The sequence below is a fragment of the Myotis daubentonii genome, chromosome 3 (genome assembly GCF_963259705.1).
Source record: "Myotis daubentonii chromosome 3, mMyoDau2.1, whole genome shotgun sequence".
NCBI lineage: Eukaryota > Metazoa > Chordata > Mammalia > Chiroptera > Vespertilionidae > Myotis > Myotis daubentonii.
In genome coordinates, this window is record NC_081842.1 from 131,054,626 (window position 1) to 131,077,902 (window position 23,277).

The 23,277-nt window shown below is 43.4% G+C and overlaps 1 protein-coding gene across 3 annotated transcripts in view; it reads right to left on the reverse strand.

The window, feature by feature from the left end:
• BLOC1S5 (biogenesis of lysosomal organelles complex 1 subunit 5) overlaps positions 1 to 20,953 on the reverse strand; it is a 59,840-nt gene extending 38,887 nt beyond the window's left edge. Inside the window, exons 1-2 of one of the 3 annotated variants that reach the window (XM_059688576.1) lie at positions 20,771 to 20,920; positions 11,748 to 11,830 (exon numbers count right to left, since the gene is read on the reverse strand). In XM_059688576.1, the coding sequence (XP_059544559.1) occupies positions 11,748 to 11,830; positions 20,771 to 20,885 (198 nt within the window). In that variant the 5' untranslated portion in view covers positions 20,886 to 20,920. Of the gene's footprint in view, positions 1 to 11,747; positions 11,831 to 20,187; positions 20,605 to 20,770 lie in introns of those variants that run through there. The other 2 variants (XM_059688578.1, XM_059688577.1) reach the window with 2 other exon arrangements.
• Between the last annotated feature and the right edge of the window lie 2,324 nt (positions 20,954 to 23,277).

Below are 23,277 nucleotides of genomic sequence, written 5' to 3' on the forward strand. Positions count from 1 at the left end.
CTCTTAATTTTCCCATAGTAAGAAATTTAAAACTTATACAAAAGTTGGGAAAATAAAACAATGGAATCCTCATATTCCTATCAACAAGCTTCAAAAATTCTTAACTCATGGCTGCGTTTGTTCCTTCTATAGCACTCCATACATCTCCCTACTCAATCCTGTATTCTTTTGAAGCAGATCCCAGACAATATATCATTTCAACTATAAATATGTCAACATCTACCTTTAAAAGACAAAAACTCCTCTTAAAAAACAGATACAATAAGACCACCTCTCTCACACTCAACAAATCTTTAATATTATTAAAAATCAAGGTAGTGCCCAGCCAGCATGGCTCAGTGGTTGAGCACTGACCACTTATCAGGAGGTCATGTTTGATTCTCGGTCAGGGCATATGCCCGGGGTTGGGGGCTCAATCCCCAGTAGGGGATGTGCAGGAGGCAACTGATCAATGATTCTCTCTCACCATTGATGTTTCTCTCTCTCCCTCCCTTTCTATGTGAAATCAATAAAAATGTATTTTTTAAAACCACATAAATCAAGGTAGCGTTCCCTCAATTAACCCATAAATGTTCTTTTTATCCTCCAGTTTAAAACAAAATTGAAGATTCTTACATTGCAATTGGTTAATATGTTTCTTATATATTTTTTAATCTATAGATTTGTCCTCCATCATTTTTTTCCCCTTTGCAATTTGTTGGGAAAAAAAGTGAGTCATTTATTCTGCAGTTTCCCACAGTCTGTTTTTCCGCTGAATGAATCCCCATGGTGTAATTGAACATGTTCCTTTGTCTCTTCTCTTTCCTGTAAATTAGTAGTTAGAAGTAGAGGCTTGATCAGATTCAGGGTTTTATATTTTGTTTATAAAGAACATTTCAGAGGTTGGTTGTGTCTTCATTTATCAGCAGGAATACCTCCAAAATGAAAAATTTCCCCTCACCGACTATTTGGCTATTCTGAAGATTGCTCATTATATGAAAGGCAAAATAAAACACCTGATCATTTCCCTGAAACAATTATTTGGTTCCCTGGTACTCTCTAAAGGTTTTTGTTTGTTTTTACATATTCCTGTAATTCAAAAATTTAAAAATAAATTTTTTCATCCATTACAGTATTTCTCCTTATTGGTGGTTAAATTGTCCTTTGTCCAGTGGGAGCCTATTCAAGTTGGTTCTGGAATGCTTTAGACCAGGGGTAGGGAACCTTTTTTCTGCCAAAGGCTATTTGGATATTTATAACATCATTTGCGGGCCATACAAAATTATCAACTTAAAAGTTAGCCTGCTATATTTGATCAAACATTTAATTAACTCACCCCTAGTGCCTTGGCAGGGCTGGACCAAATGATTTCATGGGCCTTATGCAGCCCATGGGCTGGACGTGCCCCACCACTGCTTTAGACAAAACTTGAATGTTCTTTAGTAGTTTCTTTACTTCTGGTATGGCCTGATGCTCCAGGCTCATCTCTACATTTCCTGACTCAGACTTGGAATCAGTAGGTCTCTAAATACCACTAGTATTTACAAATAGTATTTGAAGACAGCACTAGTGGTGTTCACTCTACTGGCTTGGTCATTATTTCTAGAGCTTTCAGTGGACAAGGCTAGGAGATAACTATTTTTTAAAAAGAAAGGAAACTTTTTAAGTTCTCACTCATTAGTCAAACTTAAATTCAGGACTACAGGGTTTTTAATTACCTTCCTCTGCTTCATCTCTTTCCAGTTCTCAAGTCACCAATATAATTACTCATTTGCTTTATTACCAATTTAAACAAATAATACTAATACTAGCATCAACAAAATGATTACTGAAAACAGTTTTTTTTGTTTTGGGGTTATTTTCGTTGTTGTTGTGAAGGGTGATTCCTCTAGGAATGTAGTCAAATTACTGTGTTTTAAAGTTACTTAGGATAATTTCTCTCTGCATGGCAATACCAAAATCTACAAACATAGGTTTCCTTTTTTACAATTTTTAGTTAATATGGAGAGAATTGCTCATTAAAATTTAACTTTCTTTTAATTATGTAAAATATTTACATGGCTCCAAAATTCTCTCTCTCTCTCTTCAAAAAAGTCTAGCTTCTATCCCTATCCTTTACATCCTATTCCCTCTATCACTCTCTCTTTAGGTAATTCTTTAAATTTTTTTATTCCACCATTGTTTTAAGTATAAGGATATACATCCACACACATCCATCAACATATATATGTGTATATATACACACGCATATATAAAATATATATAAACATATATGTGTACATATGTATATTTTTAATTCTTTCCTTCCTAAACAGAGTAACAGAATTTTCTTATCTCACTTTATGAGTCATTCATAAACACACACATAATATATATAATCTTTATGTGGTCTATTTGTTCTAGTGTTTAGAAAAGCTGGCATTTTTGTTCTCATGATTTTGTTTATACAAAAGAATGGTATCGCAATTCAAATAGAAAGGCATCAATGAACAGAGAGGGGAACTCTTCAGCTCCATTCAGAGTATAAGTCTTATCCTGGGGTCCACGGTTGGGACTGGGGTTCTAGAACCCCCTTGAAATTGCACTCAAATTGAATGTACATGTCCTCTTTCTATTTTTCTTGGAGGGAAAATTCTCCAAGGAGTCCATGACCTCCTAAAGTTAAGAACCACTTTATTCAAAGAGTTATTGAAAGAGTTATTTCTGGTAGCAGGCAACTTGGCAGTCATACATTGTAGCAAGTGAATTTGTAGTCTCACCTCTCTAATAGCCTATTAATGACAATAATTAAACGATACAACAAATAGACCCAATGATAATGTTACATGAAACAGGGTGTCAGAAATAGTCTCTGCCCTTAAACTTACCATCTGGTAGGTGCTTTTTTATACTGATACTACTGACACCTATTACAAAAGGAAAACTATAACATCATCTTATTTATATATTCATTTTTTTAAAAAATATATATTTTATTGATTTTTTACAGAGAGGAAGGGAGAGAGATAGAGAGTTAGAAACATCGATGAGAGAGAAACATCGATCAGCTGCCTCCTGCACATCTCCTACTGGGGATGTGCCTGCAACCCAGGTACATGCCCTTGACCGGAATCGAACCTGGGACCCCTCAGTCCGCAAGCCGACGCTCTATCCACTGAGCCAAACCGGTTTCGGCTATATATTCATTTTATTTCTGGGGTGAAAATTCTCAAAACAAAGCTCAGCATCTGGTTTCCAATGTAAAATACCCTGAAATTTTTCATATACAGTTTATTTTTCTTAGGTTGAAAGTAATGGCAAGTGCTCACATAATGCTTCAAACAGTGCCTAGCAACTAAGCACTTTAAAATGTTTATAATCCTATATAATAAAAGCCTAATATGCTAAGTGTCCGGTCGTCTGTTCAAGCAATCAAAGTGTAATGTGCTAATGATATGCTAAGGCCACTCAACCGCTCACTATGATGTGCACTGACCACCAGGGAGCAGTCAATGGTCGACCAGGGGGCAGGCGCTCCAAATGGTAAGTTAGCTTGCTGCTGGGGTCCGGCTGATCAGGACTGAGCACCCTGGAGCCCACTCCCACCCCCACAGCAGCAGTAAGGCATCCCCTGAGGGCTCCCAGGCTGTGAGAGGGCACAGGCCGGGCTGAGGGGAACCCCCTCCCCCCCGACCGAGTGCACGAATTTCATGCACTGAGCCTCTAGTTATTAATAATACTAGAGGCCTGGTGCATGGATTCGTGCACTGGTGAGGTCCCTTGGTGTGGTCTGCAGGGATCGGGCTGAAATGGGCATCCAACATCCCCTGAAGGATGTAGTAGTGCAAGAAGTGACAGGTGGCCGGGGAGGAGCCACTCCTGCTCATCCTGGCCCCACTCATCCCAGTCAGCTGAGCATCTGCCTCCATCTTCCACCACTGCCCCTCGCAGCTCCTGGTCTGCCACACCCAGCTATGGAGAAGTGGGTCCCTAGGGCAGAGCTCCCACGGCCTCACTTGGGGTGCAGACTGAGGCTCGAAGAAGTGGGGTGAGTGCCTGAGGGGCTCCCAGGGTGGACTGGGGAGTCGTGGTGGATGCACGGCGTGACTTTGTGCACCCTCCCACAAGTCCTGGGGTGGCTCTGGTCTGATAGGAGGAGGCAGGTGCTAAGGGCAGAGTTTGTGGTCTTTTTTTCCCCTCCCTCCATCCCTCAGTCCCAGCTGCCTGGGGAGGACATGGCCGGAGGGGTTGAGAGGGGTCAGGGGTGCCGCACCTCTAGAGCGGTGCCTGGGGAGCGGCGGAATTTGGGCTGATGACTCAGCCTCCCAATGCAGCTCAGCCCCACCTGCTTGCAATCTTTCATAGACTTAATATCCTATTTCTCTTTTGATCTGTCCAAGCTGACTGTCCCCTAGTGGTCAGTGCACTTCCTAGTGACCATTCGGTCATTTGGTCGCTTAGGCCTATATATATAGACTAGAGGCCCGGTGCACAAAAATTTGTGCACTCGGGGGGAAGGGGGGTCCCTTAGCCCGGCCTGTGCCCTCTCGCAGTTTGGGACCCCTCGGGAGATAACGACCTGCTGGCTTAGGCCTGCTCCCGGGTGGCAGAGGGAAGGCCCAATCCCTAGGTGCAGCCCCTGGTCAGGCTCAGAGCAGGGCTGATTGGGGAGTTGGGGCGCCGCTCCCTGTCATGCACAGAGCAGGGCTGATCGGGAGGTTGCGATGCTACCCTCAGTCACGCTCAGGGTAGGGCTGATTGGGGGGTTGGGGCACCGCCCCCTGTCACACTCAAGGCAGGGTCGATGGGGAGGTTGAGGCGCCACCCCGTCACGCACAGAGCAGGGTCAATCAGGGGGTTGGGGCACTGCCCCCTGTCACTCACAGAGCAGGGCCTATCAGGGGGGTTGGGGCTCTGTACCCTGTCACGCACCGAGCAGGGTCGATCAGGGGGTTGGGGAGCTCCCCACTGTCACGCACAGAGCAGGGCCCATCAGGGGGTTGGGGGACTCCCCCGTCACACACAGAGCAGGGCCGATCAGGGGGTTGAGGAGCTCCCCCGTCACTCACAGAGTTGGGCCAATAGGGGAGTTGGGGCACCGCCCCCTGTCACACACAGAGCCAAAGGGCGGATCAGGGGGTTGGGGCGCTGCACCCTGTCACACTCAGGGCAGGGCCGATGGGGAGGTTATGGCTCTACCCCGTCACACACAGAGCAGGGCCCATGGGGGAGGGGGAAGGCGCCGCACCCTGTCACACACAGAGCAGGGCCGATCAGGGGTTGGGGCACCACAGCCTGTCACACACAGAGCTGCAGGTCGATCAGGGGGTTGGGGAACTCCCCCCTATCAGGCACAGAGCAGGGCTGATCAGGGGGTTGGGGAGCTCCCCCCTATCAGGCACAGAGCAGGGCCGATCAGGGGGTTGGGGCGCCTTCCCCTGTCACGAACAGAGCAGGGCCGATAGGGAGGTTGGGGCACCGCAGCCTGTCACACACAGAGCCGCAGGGCGATCAGGAGGTTTGGGCGCTGCCCCCTGTCATGCTGATCCCAATGCCGGGAGGCCTCGTGGCTCCGCGGATCCTGGTGCTGGGAGGCATATTACCCTTTTACTATATAGGATAGAGGCCTGGTGCACAGGTGAGGGCCGGCTGGTTTTCCCTGAAGGGTGTCCTGGATCAGGGTGGGGGTCCCTACTGGGGTGCCTGGCCAGCCTGGATGAGGGGATGATGGCTGTTTGCAGCTGGTCACACACCCTTCAGGGTGGGGGTCCCCACTGGGGTGCCTGGCCTGCCTGGGTGAGGGGCTGAGGGCTGTTTTCAGGCTGGCGGGTGACTGAAGCTCCCAACCGCTCCTTTTTTTCTTTTTTTTATTCTGGGCCAGCTTTAGCTCTGAAGCTTGGCTCCAGCTCTGAGGCCTCCGCTGCTGAAAGCAGGTATCTGGTTTGTTTGGGTTCTATAATCGAAACACTGTTTCAACTCCAGCTCTGAGATCCCGCTGGCTGAAAGCAGGTTTCTGGGGTTTTGTTTAGCTTCTATATTTGTAACAATGCTTCAAACTGCAAGCTCAGAGGCCGGCAGCGGCAGGCGAGGAACGTTGGAGTCCTCCGTCACTGAAGCAAGCAAGCCTCATGTTCGCTTCAAGCTGCCTGGCTGCCGGCCGCCATCTTGGCTGGCAGTTAATTTGCATATCGCCCTGATTAGCCAATGGGAAGGGTAGCGGACGTATGGCTAATTACCATGTTTCTCTTTTATTAGATAGGATTAGTACAGCTACTATAATATATATATATATACACATATATATTAACAATTTAATTTGATAATATTAGAGAGGAAATGAGAAATTATTTTAAATTTTCTTTCAATTACAAAATGGATTTATCTTCAAGATTCAAAACCATATTGTATACATATATATTTATTACATGGTATATGGGACAGACTTCATACTGATATTTCATAATATGACAGTTACTCTAATAATCTAACTAAATATGAGAGGTTAGGATGTCAAGTGAAATGTCCTGCCTTTTAAGGGATTTTCTCTTGATCAATTCAACCCATATTCAAAATGCATCAACACAATCCCTCCCAACTCCTATAATAACTATACTTACTTGAAAATATTTTTGCCTCTAATTTTAATCATCCATTTTTTTCCTATCGGGATAGTATCTGTTTTTCTTTCTCAGCTCAAACATAATCCCCTTTATGAAAAATTCCCTCCCAGCTCTCTTGGGAGTTGTTGCCTCCTTGGTGATCTCAAGTACTTTGTGCCTATTTTATCATCATACTTTCACCATTAAGTCTCTTTGTTTATATGTCCTTCTTGTCCCTAGATTGTAAACTTCTGCAGGTAGAGACTGTTTCTTATTTTTACATATCTAGTGTGACAGATAGTCCTGGGTCCATTCTCCTCTCCTTTCTTTCTAGCAACATTGAATATTATTTGGAGTGGCAAATGTACCTATAACAGAGACTGCTAGATGTTTCCCACCTGCCTTTCTTTTTGCTACATGAAATGCAGATGTGGGGGTTGGAGCTCCACAGCCATCTTGTAAACATAAGCATAAGAGCAATACCTCAGGGAGACAGAAGGAAAAAAATCAGGAAGAGAGCTGACATCATAGAGCTACCATAACAGCCTAGGCTCTGGGTAGTGTGAGAGAGAAATAAGCACTTGTTAAAGCTACTATTTTTCAGGTGCCTGCTACTGTTAACTAAATACATCCCTTACCGATATACCTAGGTCTTCAATAACTATTCAATAAAGCATTCAAAGAATAAAGTTTGGTAAAAATAAGAAACTTGTACAGGACTACACACTCCATAGCAAGCACTTCATAAGTATTGACTAAATGGATCTCCCCTCTGTTCTATGTGAGAGAGGCCATTACAGCTCCTTGTGGCTAGAAAGACAAAGGTGCAGAAGATAATGTCTCTACCCACAGACACTATCAAACTGATGCTCACTGAGAGGGTCCCACTGGGATCTCTGTTCAAAATACGCACTGGAATCAAGAGAAGAAAAGATTTGTATAAAGTTGGGAGAAAGATAGTCAATTGCCCAGAAATACTAGCAAACACAAAAAGAAAGCATAAAATATTACAATAGAACTTCATTAATTTAAGAAATGCTGCCACCATGTGGCACTTATTTCCTTCTTTTAGAAATAAAATTTTATAAAGAAAAAGATGATTGTTGCTCTGTGCATTACCTTTTTTAAATTATATAAACTATAAACAACTTCAGTTTTAAATGCTAGCCAGTTTTTCTTAAAGTGAACTACATTTAAATGGTGAAAAAGCAGATAAAAATTCTAGGAAGTACTGACAACTAGCTCTGCTGCACCATTCCTCTCTGAAGACCACATGGACTAATTAGAGGATGTTATTGTCTGAACCAAGATTGAAGAGAACTATAAACAATGCAGATATCTTTTTAACTCTAAAGTCTTCACAGTGTTTTAAGCTTTTCTTTACTAATTTAAGGAAAGTGTTAGGAATATAATATACATAAAGGTAGCAGAGCCTGATATGTAAAGTTTTCATGCTACACTAAACCTCAGGAAGACCAACTGGGGAGGACACTGGGTGAAAAGATTGGATCAGATACATTTCAAGAAAAGAAAATATATTTAGTTGAAGATAATGGCTCAAACTTAGCTGACAAAATATTTTTGAGCCCTCCAGAGGGCTGGCGGCGGAGGGCGCGGTTGTTGTTTTCAATCGGGAGGGAGTCGCAGACTCTGAGCACCAGATCCGGGCGAGTCTTTAGGGACCCAGACTCAAACGGGAGAAGCGGGACTGTCTGGCTTCGGTCAGAGCGAGTGCAGCTTTCTCTCCCAGCTTTGCAGCGGGTGCTGGGACTCAGAGAGGCAGAGCCCCTTGGGACAGGACTGAGAGCCGCCATAACTGCTCTCTCCGGCCCACCCTGTTGATCCTGTGCGACCCGCCCAGCCCAAGCCCTGCACAGAGGCATTTGCTGGATAGCCTCAGGCAAAGGCTAGATTAGCACCTCCCTAGAGGACAGAAGTTCTCTCACTGCTGACACAGCTGATTCTCATAGCCACTTGGCCTGGAGGTCAAACCCTCCCTGGAATTAGCTACAACAATCAAGATTTATCTATAAGACTGCGAACAAAGACCACTAGGGGGTGCACCAAGGAAGCATAACAAAATGCGGAGACAAAGAAACAGGACAAAATTGTCAATGGAAGAAATAGAGTTCAGAACCACACTTTTAAGGTCTCTCAAGAACTGTTTAGAAGCTGCCGATAAACTTAATGAGATCTACACGAAAACTAATAAGACCCTCGATCTTATATTGGGGGACCAACTAAAAATTAAGCACACACAGACTGAAATAACGAATATTATACAGACGCCCGACAGCAGACCAGAGGAGCGCAAGAATCAAGTCAATGATTTGAAATGCGAGGAAGCAAAAAACATCCAACCGGAAAAGCAAAATGAAAAAAGAATCCAAAAATGCGAGGATAGTGTAAGGAGCCTCTGGGACAGCTTCAAGCGTACCAACATCAGAATTATAGGGGTGCCAGAAGATGAGAGAGAGCAAGATATTGAAAACCTATTTGAAGAAATAATGACAGAAAACTTCCCCCACCTGGTTAAAGAAATGGACTTACAGGTCCAAGAAGCGCGGAGAACCCCAAACAAAAGGAATCCAAAGAGGACCACACCAAGACACATCATCATTAAAATGCCAAGAGCAAAAGATAAAGAGAGAATCTTAAAAACAGCAAGAGAAAGAAACTCAGTTACCTACAAGGGAATACCCATATGACTGTCAGCTGATTTCTCAACAGAAACTTTGCAGGCCAGAAGGGAGTGGCAAGAAATATTCAAAGTGATGAATACCAAGAACCTACAACCAAGATTACTTTATCCAGCAAAGCTATCATTCAGAATTGAAGGTCAGATAAAGAGCTTCACAGATAAGGAAAAGCTAAAGGAGTTCATCACCACCAAACCAGGATTATATGAAATGCTGAAAGGTATCCTTTAAGAAGAGGAAGAGAAAGAAAAAGGTAAAGATACAAATTATGAACAACAAATATGCATCTATCAACAAGTGAATCTAAGAATCAAGTGAATAAATAGTCTGATGAACAGAATGAACTGTTGATTATAATAGAATCAGGGACATAGAAAGGGAATGGACTGACTATTCTTGGGGGGGAAAGGGGTGTGGGAGATGTGGGAAGAGACTGGACAAAAATCGTGCACCTATGGATGAGGACAGTGGGTGGGGAGTGAGGGCGGAAGGTGGGGCGGGAACTGGGAGGAGGGGAGTTATGGGGTGGAAAAAAAGGAACAAATGTAATAATCTGAACAATAAAGATTTAATTAAAAAAAAAAGTGAGAAAAAAAAAAAAAGAAATATTCAAACTGATGAATACCAAGAACCTACAACCAAGATTACTTTATCCAGCAAAGCTATCATTCAGAACTGAAGGTCAGATAAAGAGCTTCACAGATAAGGAAAAGCTAAAGGAGTTCATCACCACCAAACCAGGATTATATGAAATGCTGAAAGGTATCCTTTAAGAAGAGGAAGAGGAAGAAAAAGGTAAAGATACAAATTATGAACAACAAATATGCATCTATCAACAAGTGAATCTAAGAATCAAGTGAATAAATAATCTGATGAACAGAATGAACTGGTGATTATAATAGAATCAGGGACATAGAAAGGGAATGGACTGACTATTCTTGGGGGGGAAAGGGGTGTGGGAGATGTGGGAAGAGACTGGACAAAAATTGTGCACCTATGGATGAGGACAGTGGGTGGGGAGTGAGGGCGGAGGGTGGGTCGGGAACTGGGAGGAGGGGAGTTATGGGGGGGAAAAAAAAAAGGAACAAATGTAATAATCTGAACAATAAAGATTTAATTAAAAAAAAATAAAAACTAATTCTGAAAACTAAAAAAATAAATAAATAAATTAAATAAAATAAAGGCTCAGCTTGCCTTGGCATCTTTCTCTGTGGCCTCAGCCAGGCACAGGGAAGATCTACGGAGACTAAAGAAAGCTAGAGAGTTCTGAACACTGTCTTTGTGTAAAACATTCTTCACCGACTCCGTCCACACCTTTGGGAACCCCTGGACTGCTGGGGCTGGACCCCAGCACAGGCCTGCAGGGGAGGGCAGTTGGGGGGGACCCAGGCCTGCAGAGGAGGGCAGTTGGGGGGGACCCAGGCCTGCAGAGGAGGGCAGTTGGGGGGGACCCAGGCCTGCAGAGGAGGGCAGTTGGGGAGAACTAAGCCTGCAGAGGAGGGCAGGCGGGGGGAACCAGGCCTGCAGGGGAGGGCAATCAGAGGCAATCAGGCCAGCAGGGGAGCAGTTAGGCGTCGATCAGGCTGGCAAGGGAGTGGTTAGGGGGTGATCAGGCTGGCAGGCAGAAGTGGTTAGGGGCAATCAAGCAGGCAGGCAGGCAAGTTGTTGGGAGCCAGCAGTCCTGAATTGTGAGAGGGGAGGGGTCCCAGATTGGAGAGGGCACAGACTGGCCTGAGGGACTTGCCCCCTCTCCTGCACAAATTTTGTGCACCGGGACCCTAGTAATAATATGAACTAGGATGGCAGGTTGGTGTATTAGTATTGCTGGAACATAGCACACAAGGTGGGGTGGCAGATGGTTAAGACAGAAAAGTAGGGAACAGGTCACAGAATGATGCCTGACTTTATCCTATAGATGACAAACATTATAAAAGGGTTATGTCAGAGCACTCTGGCAAGAGGGTAAAGATTGGATTTTACTGGGTTGATAAAGCAGGCACACAAGTCAGAAGGGTTAGAACTTATGAGGTAGCATCCAGAAGACGTGTTCACTAAATACAGGCCCTAAAGGTAAGAGAATACTAAGGGTAATTCTCATGTCTTAACTTGAGTGCTTTGGGTGGGTGCTGATGCCCCAACTGAGAAAAAAATATAAAAAATGGGCCTGGAAAATCTAGACCAATCAGTCTTTAAAACCTTTTTTTTCACTCTATCTCACTGCATAGATGAAAAAAACTGAGAACAACAGACATTAAATATGCCAGAGTAGGTCACAGAACTTGAGCCCAAGTCACCTACCACCTAGTCTTGTGCTCCTTACATTAATAGTAATAACTCTTAAAGAGTTTTTACTATTACTATTAAAACTTTGTAGGTTTTATGAACCATGAACAGAAATCAGAAATTTTAAAACTAGAGAATGTCCCTTCCATATATGAAAATCACTAATAATTAGGGCAGTATTTTTACAAAATAAATTTTAAATACTCACTTCAAATTCTTTCACAAAATAACGGGTTTCACCCTGAATAACTGGTCTGTGATCTAACAGCCTTGAATGAATTTCTCCAAGATCTATAAAGACAAAATAAAATCCAAGGTTAATCCATGTTAAGTGGCACAATCTCTAGCTTGTTTTTACTCTTTCTATTTCCCATAAATATATGAAGGTTAAAATCTAGTTTAGACAATGTATTAATAGGAAATCTTATCCATGGCCAGTAAATTGATACAAGTACTTTTGAGAGCAATTTGGCAGTATCTAATAAAGCTGAAGACACCTATACCTAGCAATTTCATGCCTACCTATGTGCTCTAGAAAAACGCTTACCCAAATGAAAGAGACTCTTATAAATGAGTGTGATGTCAAAAGAAAAAAGGAAACAACCTAAACATATTCATGACAAAATACTATACATCAGAAAATGAATGAATACACTAGAGTTACATTTATGAACATGGATAAATTCTACAAATATAATGTTGTACACAAAGAAGGTCAGTAGGATAAAGCTATTTATATAAACTTTAAAAATATGCAAAATGATACTTCCTTTTGGGATACATACAGAAGAAATAAAACTACAAAGAAATGTATGAGAAGAATAAATACCAAATTCAAGGCAGTGGTTACCTTTAGAGGGAGAAGAATGCAATCTGAGCAAGCTACACAGTGGTCCCCCTTTTTAAAAATTTAATCAATAAACTTAATTTTTTTTATAGCAGTTTTGGGCTCGTAGCAAAATTAAGCAGAAATCACAGAGTTCCATTATACCTCTCGCCCCCACATACCCACAATCCCCCTTCTATCAACATACCTGCACCACAGTGGTACATTTGTTACAATCAATTAACCTACATTGACACATTTTTATCACTCAAAGTAAATAGTTTACATTAGGATTCACTCTTGGTGTTGAAAAACGTATAATGACATGTACTCAACATTGTGGTATATAGAATAGTTTCATGCTCTAAAAAAACCTCTGTGCTCTATTCATCCCACACAGTGGTCTTTTCATGTTTACTTATTAAGATGGTGGGTCAGTGTTCATTATAAGTCTCTGAACTTTTTAATGGGTCTGAAAAAGACATAATTAAAGAAAAAAGTTCTAAATTTTAACTGTTTTAGGTGAGTCATTCTACTTAGTAACAACTATATAGTTTAAGGAGTAAACCTCAAAATTCCTGGACGAGTTAAATCTCCAAATAAGAACATGTGCCATTCATATTTACTCATTGGTATCATCTGCTCCTCAAGTTTCTTACTTTTGCAGATATGCAACAGGGTAAATTCAATTCTCTATTTTAATGAGTTTTATTGGGATACATTGTGGGAAGTATGCTAAGTAAAAATATAACCACCAGTGTCCAGGTAAGAGACTAGATTCCAAGCTCCTCAGAAGCCACATAAGGGCCTCCATGGTCTGGCTCCAGCCTCATCTCCTCACCTGTCAGCAATTCTGAGCTACCTGCAGTTTTCCAAACACGCCATGCTGCTTCATGCATCCTTGCCACAGTTCATACTACTGTCATCACCTGGAACCATTCCCCAATTCCCTAATCCCTGTGCTCTTTCTTCAAACCGCTCAGACATCAAACTTATTTAAAATTTTCATTAATTCTATCTAGCTTCCTTTAGGTCTCAAGGAATGTCCCTATTGTATGTTCCCAAAGCACAGTGCATATATTTCCATCATATATCACTTACTAAAATCCTCTCTCTCCTCCAGCAAGCATCTTCAAGACCAAATTATTTACATGTCCAGAGTGCATAAATGAATTAACATGTATTTTTCTATGTGACTAAGAAGTCATTAAGCTTTGTTGATTTGGGGAGATCTATTTCTGCGGCCTGATATAATGGGAATTTACTTAATCTTTAGCGAGATGATTCAATTGTTTGGACGTAGATAGTGATCACATCTAAAACCACAAATTTAAGATAGTAAAGATGGGGGGGGGGACAGAGAGAGAAGATTCTGAAACACACATTACTGTAGAAATTAAGCCACTAACTAGTTTTGTTATAACATTACTAGAGGCCCGGTGCACGAAATTCGTGCCCTTGGGGTGGGGGTCGCTCAGCCCGGCCTGTGCTCTCTCGCAATCTGGGAGCCCTCGGGGGATGTCCGACTGAAGGTTTAGGTCCGCTCCCCACAGGGAACAGGCCTAAGCCAGCAGTCGGACATCCTTAGCACTGCCGCGGAGGCGGGAGAGGCTCCCACCACCGCCACTGCACTTGCCAGCCGTGAGCCAGGCTTCTGGCTGAGCAGCGCTCGCCTTGTGGGAGCACACTGCCCACCAGGGGGCAGCTCCTGCATTGAGCGGGATCAGGCTGAAACTGGCTCTCTGACATTCCCTGAGGGGTCCCAGATTGCGAGAGGGTGCAGGCCAGGCCGAGGGATCCCACCAGTGCACAATCAGAGCCTGGGAGGGACATGGGAGGTTGGCCAGCTGGGGAGGGACCATGGGAGGGCTCCAGGGCATGTCGGGCCTGTCTTGCTCAGTCCTGATCGGCCGGACCCCAGCAGCAAGCTAACCTACCAGTTGTAGCATCTGCCCCCTGGTGGTCAGTGCATGTCACAGCGACTGGTCAACTGGTCACCTGTCTGCCCCCTGGTGGTCAAGTGCATGTCATAGCAAGCAGTTGAACAACCTTAGCATATCATTAGCATATTACACTTTGATTGGTTGAACTCAGCATATTAGGCTTTTATTATATAGAATAGGATAATAAAACAAGCACATTATAATAATTCAGAGTTTGTTGGAGTCCCAAGGATTACAAATACGTAAAGTCTCTATAAATAATGTAAACAAATATAAGCTACAGATTTTCACACAGCTACATGGGAAGCATCCTTTTGTTGCTTGATGTATACAAGATAAAAGATACCATCTTCCGTTCTCCAAAAGTTCATACTCTACTATGGGAGTTAGACAAATATCCCTTCACACATAGGTTAGGATAATCACTTTAATGGAAGATCAATATGCTATGGAATTATGGAACAAGGAGGAATGTAGTAAATTGCAGATCTCTCATTAAATAAGTTTTTTACTCTGTTCTTAAATTTGGAGGCCTTCAATGTAATATGTGAAGCTTTGTATATACTAAGGAACAATTTACTGCATTGCAATTTTTCCTGTTTATACCTTTGGTGTCAACATTTATACGTTATTCTTCCTCACAACTTATCAAATCATCCCCTTTTCCATCCCTCCTTGTCTCACTTGGACTACATCAACAGTTGGCTGCACCTCTCTATAACCCACTCCATGCAGCGTCAATTTTCATTATTTGCAGTAGTTATGTTTGTAAAGTTGCCATGAATGCTGAACTATAGAATACTGAACTATTGCTCTTAAAAGAAATATGAGATTAGGTTCCTACAAACCTCTTGTCATATTTTTGTTAACCAAAATGCTATCGGTGTCATATAGGTTTGTTTACCAAGATCCTTGTAAAACACACCAGCCTCAGTGTTGAAGATCTGCTCTTCCAATAACACTGTTTCCTGTATAACTCTTAGCAGGTATTTTTAAAGTTCTACAGCCTCCTGATCTGCAGAACCTGCTTCATCGGCAAGTCTAACATTTTTTCACTGTACCACCTCTGAGAATGCCAGCCAGCACTAGCCTAGAAGGGTTTAACATTTCCCTGACCCTTGGTAACTGAACTATAGATTTCTCTGGCTTTCAACTTTACACAGTGCAGTCCACTACACTTTCTCTATGGGTCATAAACCCACAAATTTAGCTGCTTTTCCATTGCTTCATCACACCACCATAAATGTTACCTTGGCACTTTCTAAAGTGGCCTCATATACAGATTGATGAATTTTCTTCTTTTTATCTGGATGGCTGATTAACACAGAACTCACAGCAAACAGCACTGCAGCTCATACCTGAAAGAAACTTCTCCAATACATGTACTGTCTCTCTAAGGCACAGCACAGCCTTCTTGTGTTTAGGGCCACTTCAGCACTATACTTGGAAACCACTTTAAACAGCAAAACCAACCACAAAAATTACATAAAAGTGAAAAAAATGGCACTAAATAGAGAGCAAAAAGGACATTTGTTTACTGTAAGAGAGCTGAAACAAAAAGCAGAGAGTGGTGTGTTGTTCAAACTCAGCTATGAATGTGCACGTAGGGCAGCTAAATTTTTTTTTCTACTCTGCCTATGTGGGAATGACTATGAAAGCACCACCAACATTGATTTTGGAGTTATGAATTTATCTTAGCAAACAGGCAAACTCACAAATATGCAATCCACAAGGTGAGGACCAACTACTATCTGCCCAAGTGCTTCACTTAAAATACAAATCTAATCACGATTCTCATACTTATTATTGGATAGTTTCCTGCCACTGAAGAAAAAGTCTTCTATGGTCTGATTTCCATGGAACTCCACCTCATTTCCCAGACACTCCTGCTGCTGTAGGCCCGCATACCTTTGCTCATGGTATTCGAAAGTCCAAAATACCTTGCCCTCTTTGTTAACTGCCAACACTTTATTCCTCAAGACGCAGATCAGACACTCCATCCTCCAGGAAGATGCTCCTGTCTCCCAGTCCCCACCCCTAACACTCACCCATGGGCCAGAAGCCCTCAAAGACCCAAGGCATAAGTATCAAAATCATTTATTTGTATGTTTCCCTTTCACTAGACTCGAGCAACAAAATTAAACAAATATCTGTTCACAATTGACAGTCTTCAAATAAGATGAATTAAAAATAGATTTTTTAGAATGAATGGATTCATTGAAAAAGCCAAGGCTGTTCAGACATATTTTCAATTGCAACTCAATTTTGGATTAACTTGAAAAACTTCCCTTGAATTATCTTTTCTTTTTTTTTTAAGTAAATTAAAATTAAAAAGTTCTGTACAAAGGATGCAATCAACAGAGTGAAAAGGTAACCCATGGAATAGGAAAAAATATATGCAAATCATGTATCTGAAAAGGGGTTAATATCCAGAATAAAGAACTCCTACAACTAAAACAACAAAAAACCCAAATTATTTTATATAAAAATGAGCAAAGGACTCAAATGGACATTTCTCCAAAGAAGCTATACAAATAGCCACTAAGCACATAAAAAGATGATGAACATCACTGTTTATTAGGGAAATGAAAACCAGAACTACAAGATACTACCTCATACACGTTAGGAGGGACTAGCAGGGAAACAGAAAATGCCAAGTCTTGGTGAGGATGTGAAGAAACCGGAATGCTTGTGCAGTTAGTGAGACTGTAATATCATACAACCTCTATGGAAAACAATATGGCGATTGCCCAAAAAATTAAAAAACAGAATTATCTTTGATCCAGCAATTCCAGTGTTGGGTATATAGTCAAAAAATTTGAAAGCAGGGACTCAAACATAATGTGCATACCCATATTCACAATAACCAAAAGGTTGAAGCCATAGGTGTCCACCCACGGATAAATGGATACACAAAACGTGGTGTGTATATATACATACATACATACAACAGAATATTACTTAGCCTTAAAAAGGAAATTCCGACACATGCTACAGTATGTATGGATAAACCCTGAGGATGGTTAAGTCAAATAAGCCAATCACAAAATGACAAACACTGTCTGATTACATTTATATAAAGTACTTTGAGTAGTCCTCAGAGACAGAATAGAATGGTGGCTGCTAGAAGCCACGGGGAGTGGGTGTTGAATGAGTACAGACTTTGGGAAGATACATTATGGAGATGGATGGCAGTGACAGTTGCACAATGTGAATGTACTAACACCACTGAACTGTACACTTAGATGGTTAAGATAAAACTTGTTACGAGGTATTTGACTACAACGAAAAAAAATGAAGTGGTAGTTCACTAAGATTACACCTATAAACAATTATAATGTAGCCCTAACACCTGTGCCCCGCTCCCGCACACTCTCCAATCCTAACACCTATGGTTAAAAAACAGGCAGCATCCAAGGGGCCTGCCCCGGGTGGTGCTGAAGGGCTCGCGAGTCCTACCAGGGCTTCTTCCACACTGCAACGTGGTGGGGCTGACGGGGTGGAGGGGGTTAAGAAAGACCTGCGATGAGAAACTGAAGAAGATGACTGAGAAACCAAGATGGTGACATAGGTGACCATGGGAAATTGCTGCCTTGCACAACCACTTCAAAAATACAACTAAAAGACAAAAAGGACATCATCCAGAACCACAGGAAGGCTGGCTGAGTGGAAATTCTACAACTAGAAGAGAAAAGCACACTGAGACTCAGAGGAGGTGCGGTGTGGAAGTAAAGTGCAGAGGTATGGAGGCGCACGTGAAAAGGGCTGGCAACTGAGGACATGGCTGTCTTTTTCAATCGGGAGGGAGTCTCAAGCTCCCAACTGCTCTGAACTCTAGTTCCGGGCAAGTCTCTGGGGGCCCAGACTCATATGGGGAGAAACAGGACTGTCTGGCATTGGTCAGAACTCGAGGGCAGCATTCTCTCAGAGGTGCTTGCAGCGATTACCAGGACACTGAGACCCGGGACACTGAGACCCGGGGGCCTCTTAGGGCAGGACTGAGGATCAGCCATAGCTGTTTGCTCCACCCTGTTGATTCCCTGAGATCCCGCCCCACCCAAGCTTTTGCATATGAAAGGCCTGGCCCTTTGCAATCTGCAAATTACCTAACAAACTGCAACTGGGTCAGAGAGACCCAGAACATCCAAAAGAAGGCCCAAGGCCTGACAGCAGCTTGCACTGCTTCACAGCTGGGCCTCATCTAGGCACCTCCAAACCCCAAACAAAAAAGAGGAATCTGCAGATCTCTCCATAGCTCCTGCTGGGTAGCTTCAGGCAGAGGCTAAATTAGCACCTCCTTAGAGATCCAAAAGCCAGTGTACCCAGTGGTCAGAGTGGGACCATCCAGATTGCAGCTCCTCGGATCCAGAAAGGACACACTCAGGGGGCAGACTCAGTGAGCACCAAAGTCCCACTGAAGCACGTCTTGCCCCAGAGGGGTGTCTCCAGCACAAAGTTTTCCCACTGTAGACACAGCTGATTCTCACAGCCAATTGGCTTGGAGGTCAATTCCTCCCAGTGATACCTACAACAATCAAGGCTTAACTACAACAAGACTGTGCACAAAGCCCACAAAGGGGTGCACCAAGAGTGTCCACCTCAGGTAATTGGGGAGGGCTGAGCCACTGGGCCCTATAGGACACCTAGCACACAAAGCCACTCTATCCACACAGGGAAGCATAAAAAATGCGGAGACAAAGAAACAGGTCACAAATGACAGAAATGGAGGAAAGCAAACGACTGGATATAGAGTTCAAAACCACACTTATAAGGTTTTTCAGGAATTTTCTAGAAACCGCTGATAAATTTAGTGAGACCCCTCAATAAATCTAGTGAGACCGCCAATAAATTTAGTGAGACCCTTGAGGATATGAAAAAGGACCAACTAGAAATTAAGCATACACTGACTGAAATAAAGAATATTATACAGAGTTCCAATAGCAGACTAGAGGATCGCAAGAATCAAATCAAAGATTTGAAATAAAAAGAAGCAAAAAACACCCAAGAAAAACAAAAAGAAAAAAGAATCCAAAAATATGAAGATAGTGTAAGGAGCCTCTGGGACAGCTTCAAGCATACCAACATCCGAATTATAGGGGGGCCAGAAGAAGAGAGAGAGCAAGATATTGAAAACCTATTTGAAGAAATAATGACAGGAAACTTCCCCTACCTGGAGAAAGAAATAGACTTAAAAGTCCAGGAAGCGAAGAGAACCCCAAACAAAAGGAATCCAAAGAGGACCACACCAAGACACATCATCATTAAAATGCCAAGAGCAAAAGACAAAGAGAGAATCTTAAAAGCAGCAAGAGAAAGACAGTCAGTTACCTACAAGGGAGTACCCATACGACTGTCAGCTGATTTCTCAACAGAAACTATGCAGGCCAGAAGGGAGTGGCAAGATATATTCAAAGTGATGAGTAGCAAGATCCTACAACCAAGATTACTTTATCCAGCAAAGCTATCATTCAGAATTGAAGGTCAGATAAAGAGCCTCACAGATAAGAAAAAGCTAAAGGAGTTCATCACCACCAAACCAGCATTATATGAAACGCTGAAAGGTATCCTTTAAGAAGAGGAAGAAGAAGAAAAAGGTAAAGATACAAATTATGAACAACAAATACACATCTATCAACAAGTGAATCTAAAAATCAAGTGAATAAATAATCTGATGAACAGAATAAACTGATGAATATAATAGAATCAGGGACATAGAAAGGGAGTGGACTGACAATTCTTGGTGGGAAAGGGGTGTGGGAGGTGCGGGAAGAGACTGGATAAAAATCATACACCTATAGATGAGGGGGGGGTGGGGAGGTGGGAACCGGGTGTAGGGGAGCTATGTGGGGGAAAAAAGAGGAACAACTGTAATAATCTGAACAATAAAGATTTAATTTAAAAAAAGAAAGAAACTGGCAAAGACCTTTTTGCAGGAAACAGGGTGGCGAGCTCTGGACTCGAACTAAATTCGGGGTCTGTGAGAATCCATGTTACTAGGCTGTAAGCTCCCAGCTCGAAGCACCCGGGACTGAACGGACCTCTGTGCACGTGTCTGGAGCTTGAAGACGCTTTCAGCTGTGATCTCACTGACTCCCGCCTGACCAGGCGCAGAGCCAGGGTGGGTGAAGCCACGACCTCAGGTCCGGCCGCCGCCCCGCGGCCGCCCGGAGGCGCAGCCCGGCCCACTCCCACTCCCACTCCGTGTTCCGCATCCCAGGTGGCCGCGCCCACGGAGGCCCTGCGCCCGGGTCCCGGGCTTGGGGACGGGAGAGGCGGCCCACCTCTAGGCTTTTTCCCTGGAGGAAGAGAGATTGGGCGGGTCGTTCCTAGGAGCCGCCAGGAGCAGAGAACTAGGGGGCGCGGCCACGACCCTGCTCGCCTCGCCACCCCGGGCCGAGGGCGCCGCCTGGGAGGCGAGGCCGCCCTGGCTCCCACCAGGGCGATGTCCCTTGCACTCCGTACCCTTGATAATGAGGTGCGCCGGCGAGCCCGCGGTTCCCACTGAGTCCTTCTTCTTGTTGCCGCCCGCCGCGGGGGCCTCACCACCCACAGCGGCCTCCGGCCCGCCGCCACTCATCCCGCCGGCTCCGCCCACCGCGGCCGCGCTGCGCCTGCGCAGACTTGATCGGCCCGCTTCCCAGGCGCGGGTGCGCCGTCATCAAAGCGCGTCGGGCAGCGCAGTCTACCAGCCCTGGCCCCACTAAGGCCCATAGTGTAACTGGGGGTGTGACCGGGAAGAAGCCGATGCCGCCATGCCAGATTGGGGCAGGTGCTGCCTGGATGGGAAGGTGCCTTAAGTAATTTGCTCAGATCACTTATCAGGCTCATTCGAGCCCATGTGAAGAAAAAAAAAATCTGTTCTTGTATTTACAAAATTTCAACCAGCTGTTATATGCGCTAAGTTAAAATGCATGTAATTATTGGAGGGACGGGTTTTCCAGGTTGCTTTTAATTGCCCTGGTCATGAAGAGACATCTATGGGGCTGCCTTGTATCAAATTGCTGCCCTTTGGTAAACTCTATAAAGCAGTGGTTCTCAACCTTCCTAATGCCGCGACCCTTTAATACAGTTCCTCATGTTGTGGTCACCCCCAACCATAAAATTATTTTCGTTGCTACTTCATAACTGTAATTTTGCTACTGTTATGAATTGTAATGTAAATATCTGATATGCAGGATGTATTTTCATTGTTACAAATGAACATAATTAAAGCATAGTGATTAATCACAAAAACAATATGTAATTATATATGTGTTTTCCCATGGTCTTAGGCGACCCCTGTGAAAGGGTCGTTCGACCCCCAAAGGGGTCACCACCCACAGGTTGAGAACCGCTGCCATAAACTTCATCTTCTATTCTCAACAGGTCTTCACGCCTGTTCAAAGTACAAACACGGTGCAACTTTGCGGTGGCTCTTTCTAAGACCCATCTCTTACTAGTAATCTCTCCTTTTCTCCGCCCCCCCCCCCCCCCCCACACACACACACAAGGTTCTCCTGTTTATTGCTGAAGAAGGCACACAAACCAACATTTAGGGCCTAACTGATAGGATGGAGGAAGGCAGAGCACACATGTGGAACGCCTGGGGGTGGGAGATGGCCAGAAAGAACTTCCCAGAGAAGGCACATATCTTTCATCAGACCCAAAAGGAATAAACGTTAGCCAAGTTGGGTGGGGTGAAGGAACTTGGGGTTTTCTAGCACAGGAAATAACAAGCCCAAAGGCAAAAAGGTAAAAAAATTGATGAATTAATAAATAAATGTAAATTTGGTTATTTGCAAGTTGTTGGGTCTGACTTTTAACTTTTCTAGTCTTACTTTCATTTCCCAGCTTTAGCATCAACCTCCAGAAAACATAATTATTCTCCCAATAGCCAGGCACTTTTCTAATTCGTTTTCTTCTGCACCTGCAATCTTACATTTCCTCTAAGCTGGTCTTCTTAGTATCTTTAAACTAGTGAAAAGCCTTAGAAGGCTTACTATATACAGTGAGGTTGAATGTTTCTCCCACATTAACTAGCTGTTAAAAATGCAGATTATGGGTTCTGCCTCCAAAAAATTTGTTTCAGTATTTCTGGGTAGCTGCTACTTCCCCGTACCCAATTGCAGATTGATAGATAAAAGTGATCGAAGAGCTCTGGGTACAGTAGTTAAGACTTCGGAACCAAACAGAATTGGGTTCTAATTTTGGCTCTGCCACTCACTTGCAATTCCTTTCTTGTAAAATAAAATGAAATATCCATCCTTTAAGGTTTGTTGTGGTGATTTAAAGAAGATACCTGTAAGACACTTAGTACAATGCCTGACATATAGTAAATGCTCAATAAATGTTATTACAATCTATCTCCTTTTATAATCTGCTCTCGTTCTTCCAATCTGCCTTTACCACCCACCACTATAATATATTGTACTTGTTTAGCACTTTAAAATTTATAAAATGCTGTCACTTATATATCATGTGTTTTAATCTCATTAATCTAGTTGACGTAGATAATAAAATACACATTTTCAGATGAGTAAGCTGGGAATCAGAGAATATGGTAGAGTCTCTGAAGATAGCTGTGATGATTCCTTCCCTCCCTGCACACACATGCAACATGCTGCTCCTCCCATCAGGATATGGAATTTGCTCCCCCTCCCCTTGAATTTGGACTGGTCGTGTGACTTGCTATGACCAAAAGAACATGGTGGAGAAAGTGGTGTGCCTTAACACAACTGGCAGTTTCTGCTTTTGCTCTCTTGTCAGGGAGTCCAGACTGTCCTGCTGTAGCAAGGCCATTGTGTAGAGAAGCACTAGAAGTTGAGACATCGCCTGTAGAGAGACATTCTGTAGGCACCCTAGCTGTCAGCACCAAGGCACTGCATGTGTGAAAGAGGCCTTCTTGGAGTTTCAGTCCAGCCATCAGCCAGCTGATGCAGACACATGAATTGCAATGAAGCCAGAAAACTGCCCCATCAACCCACAGTATT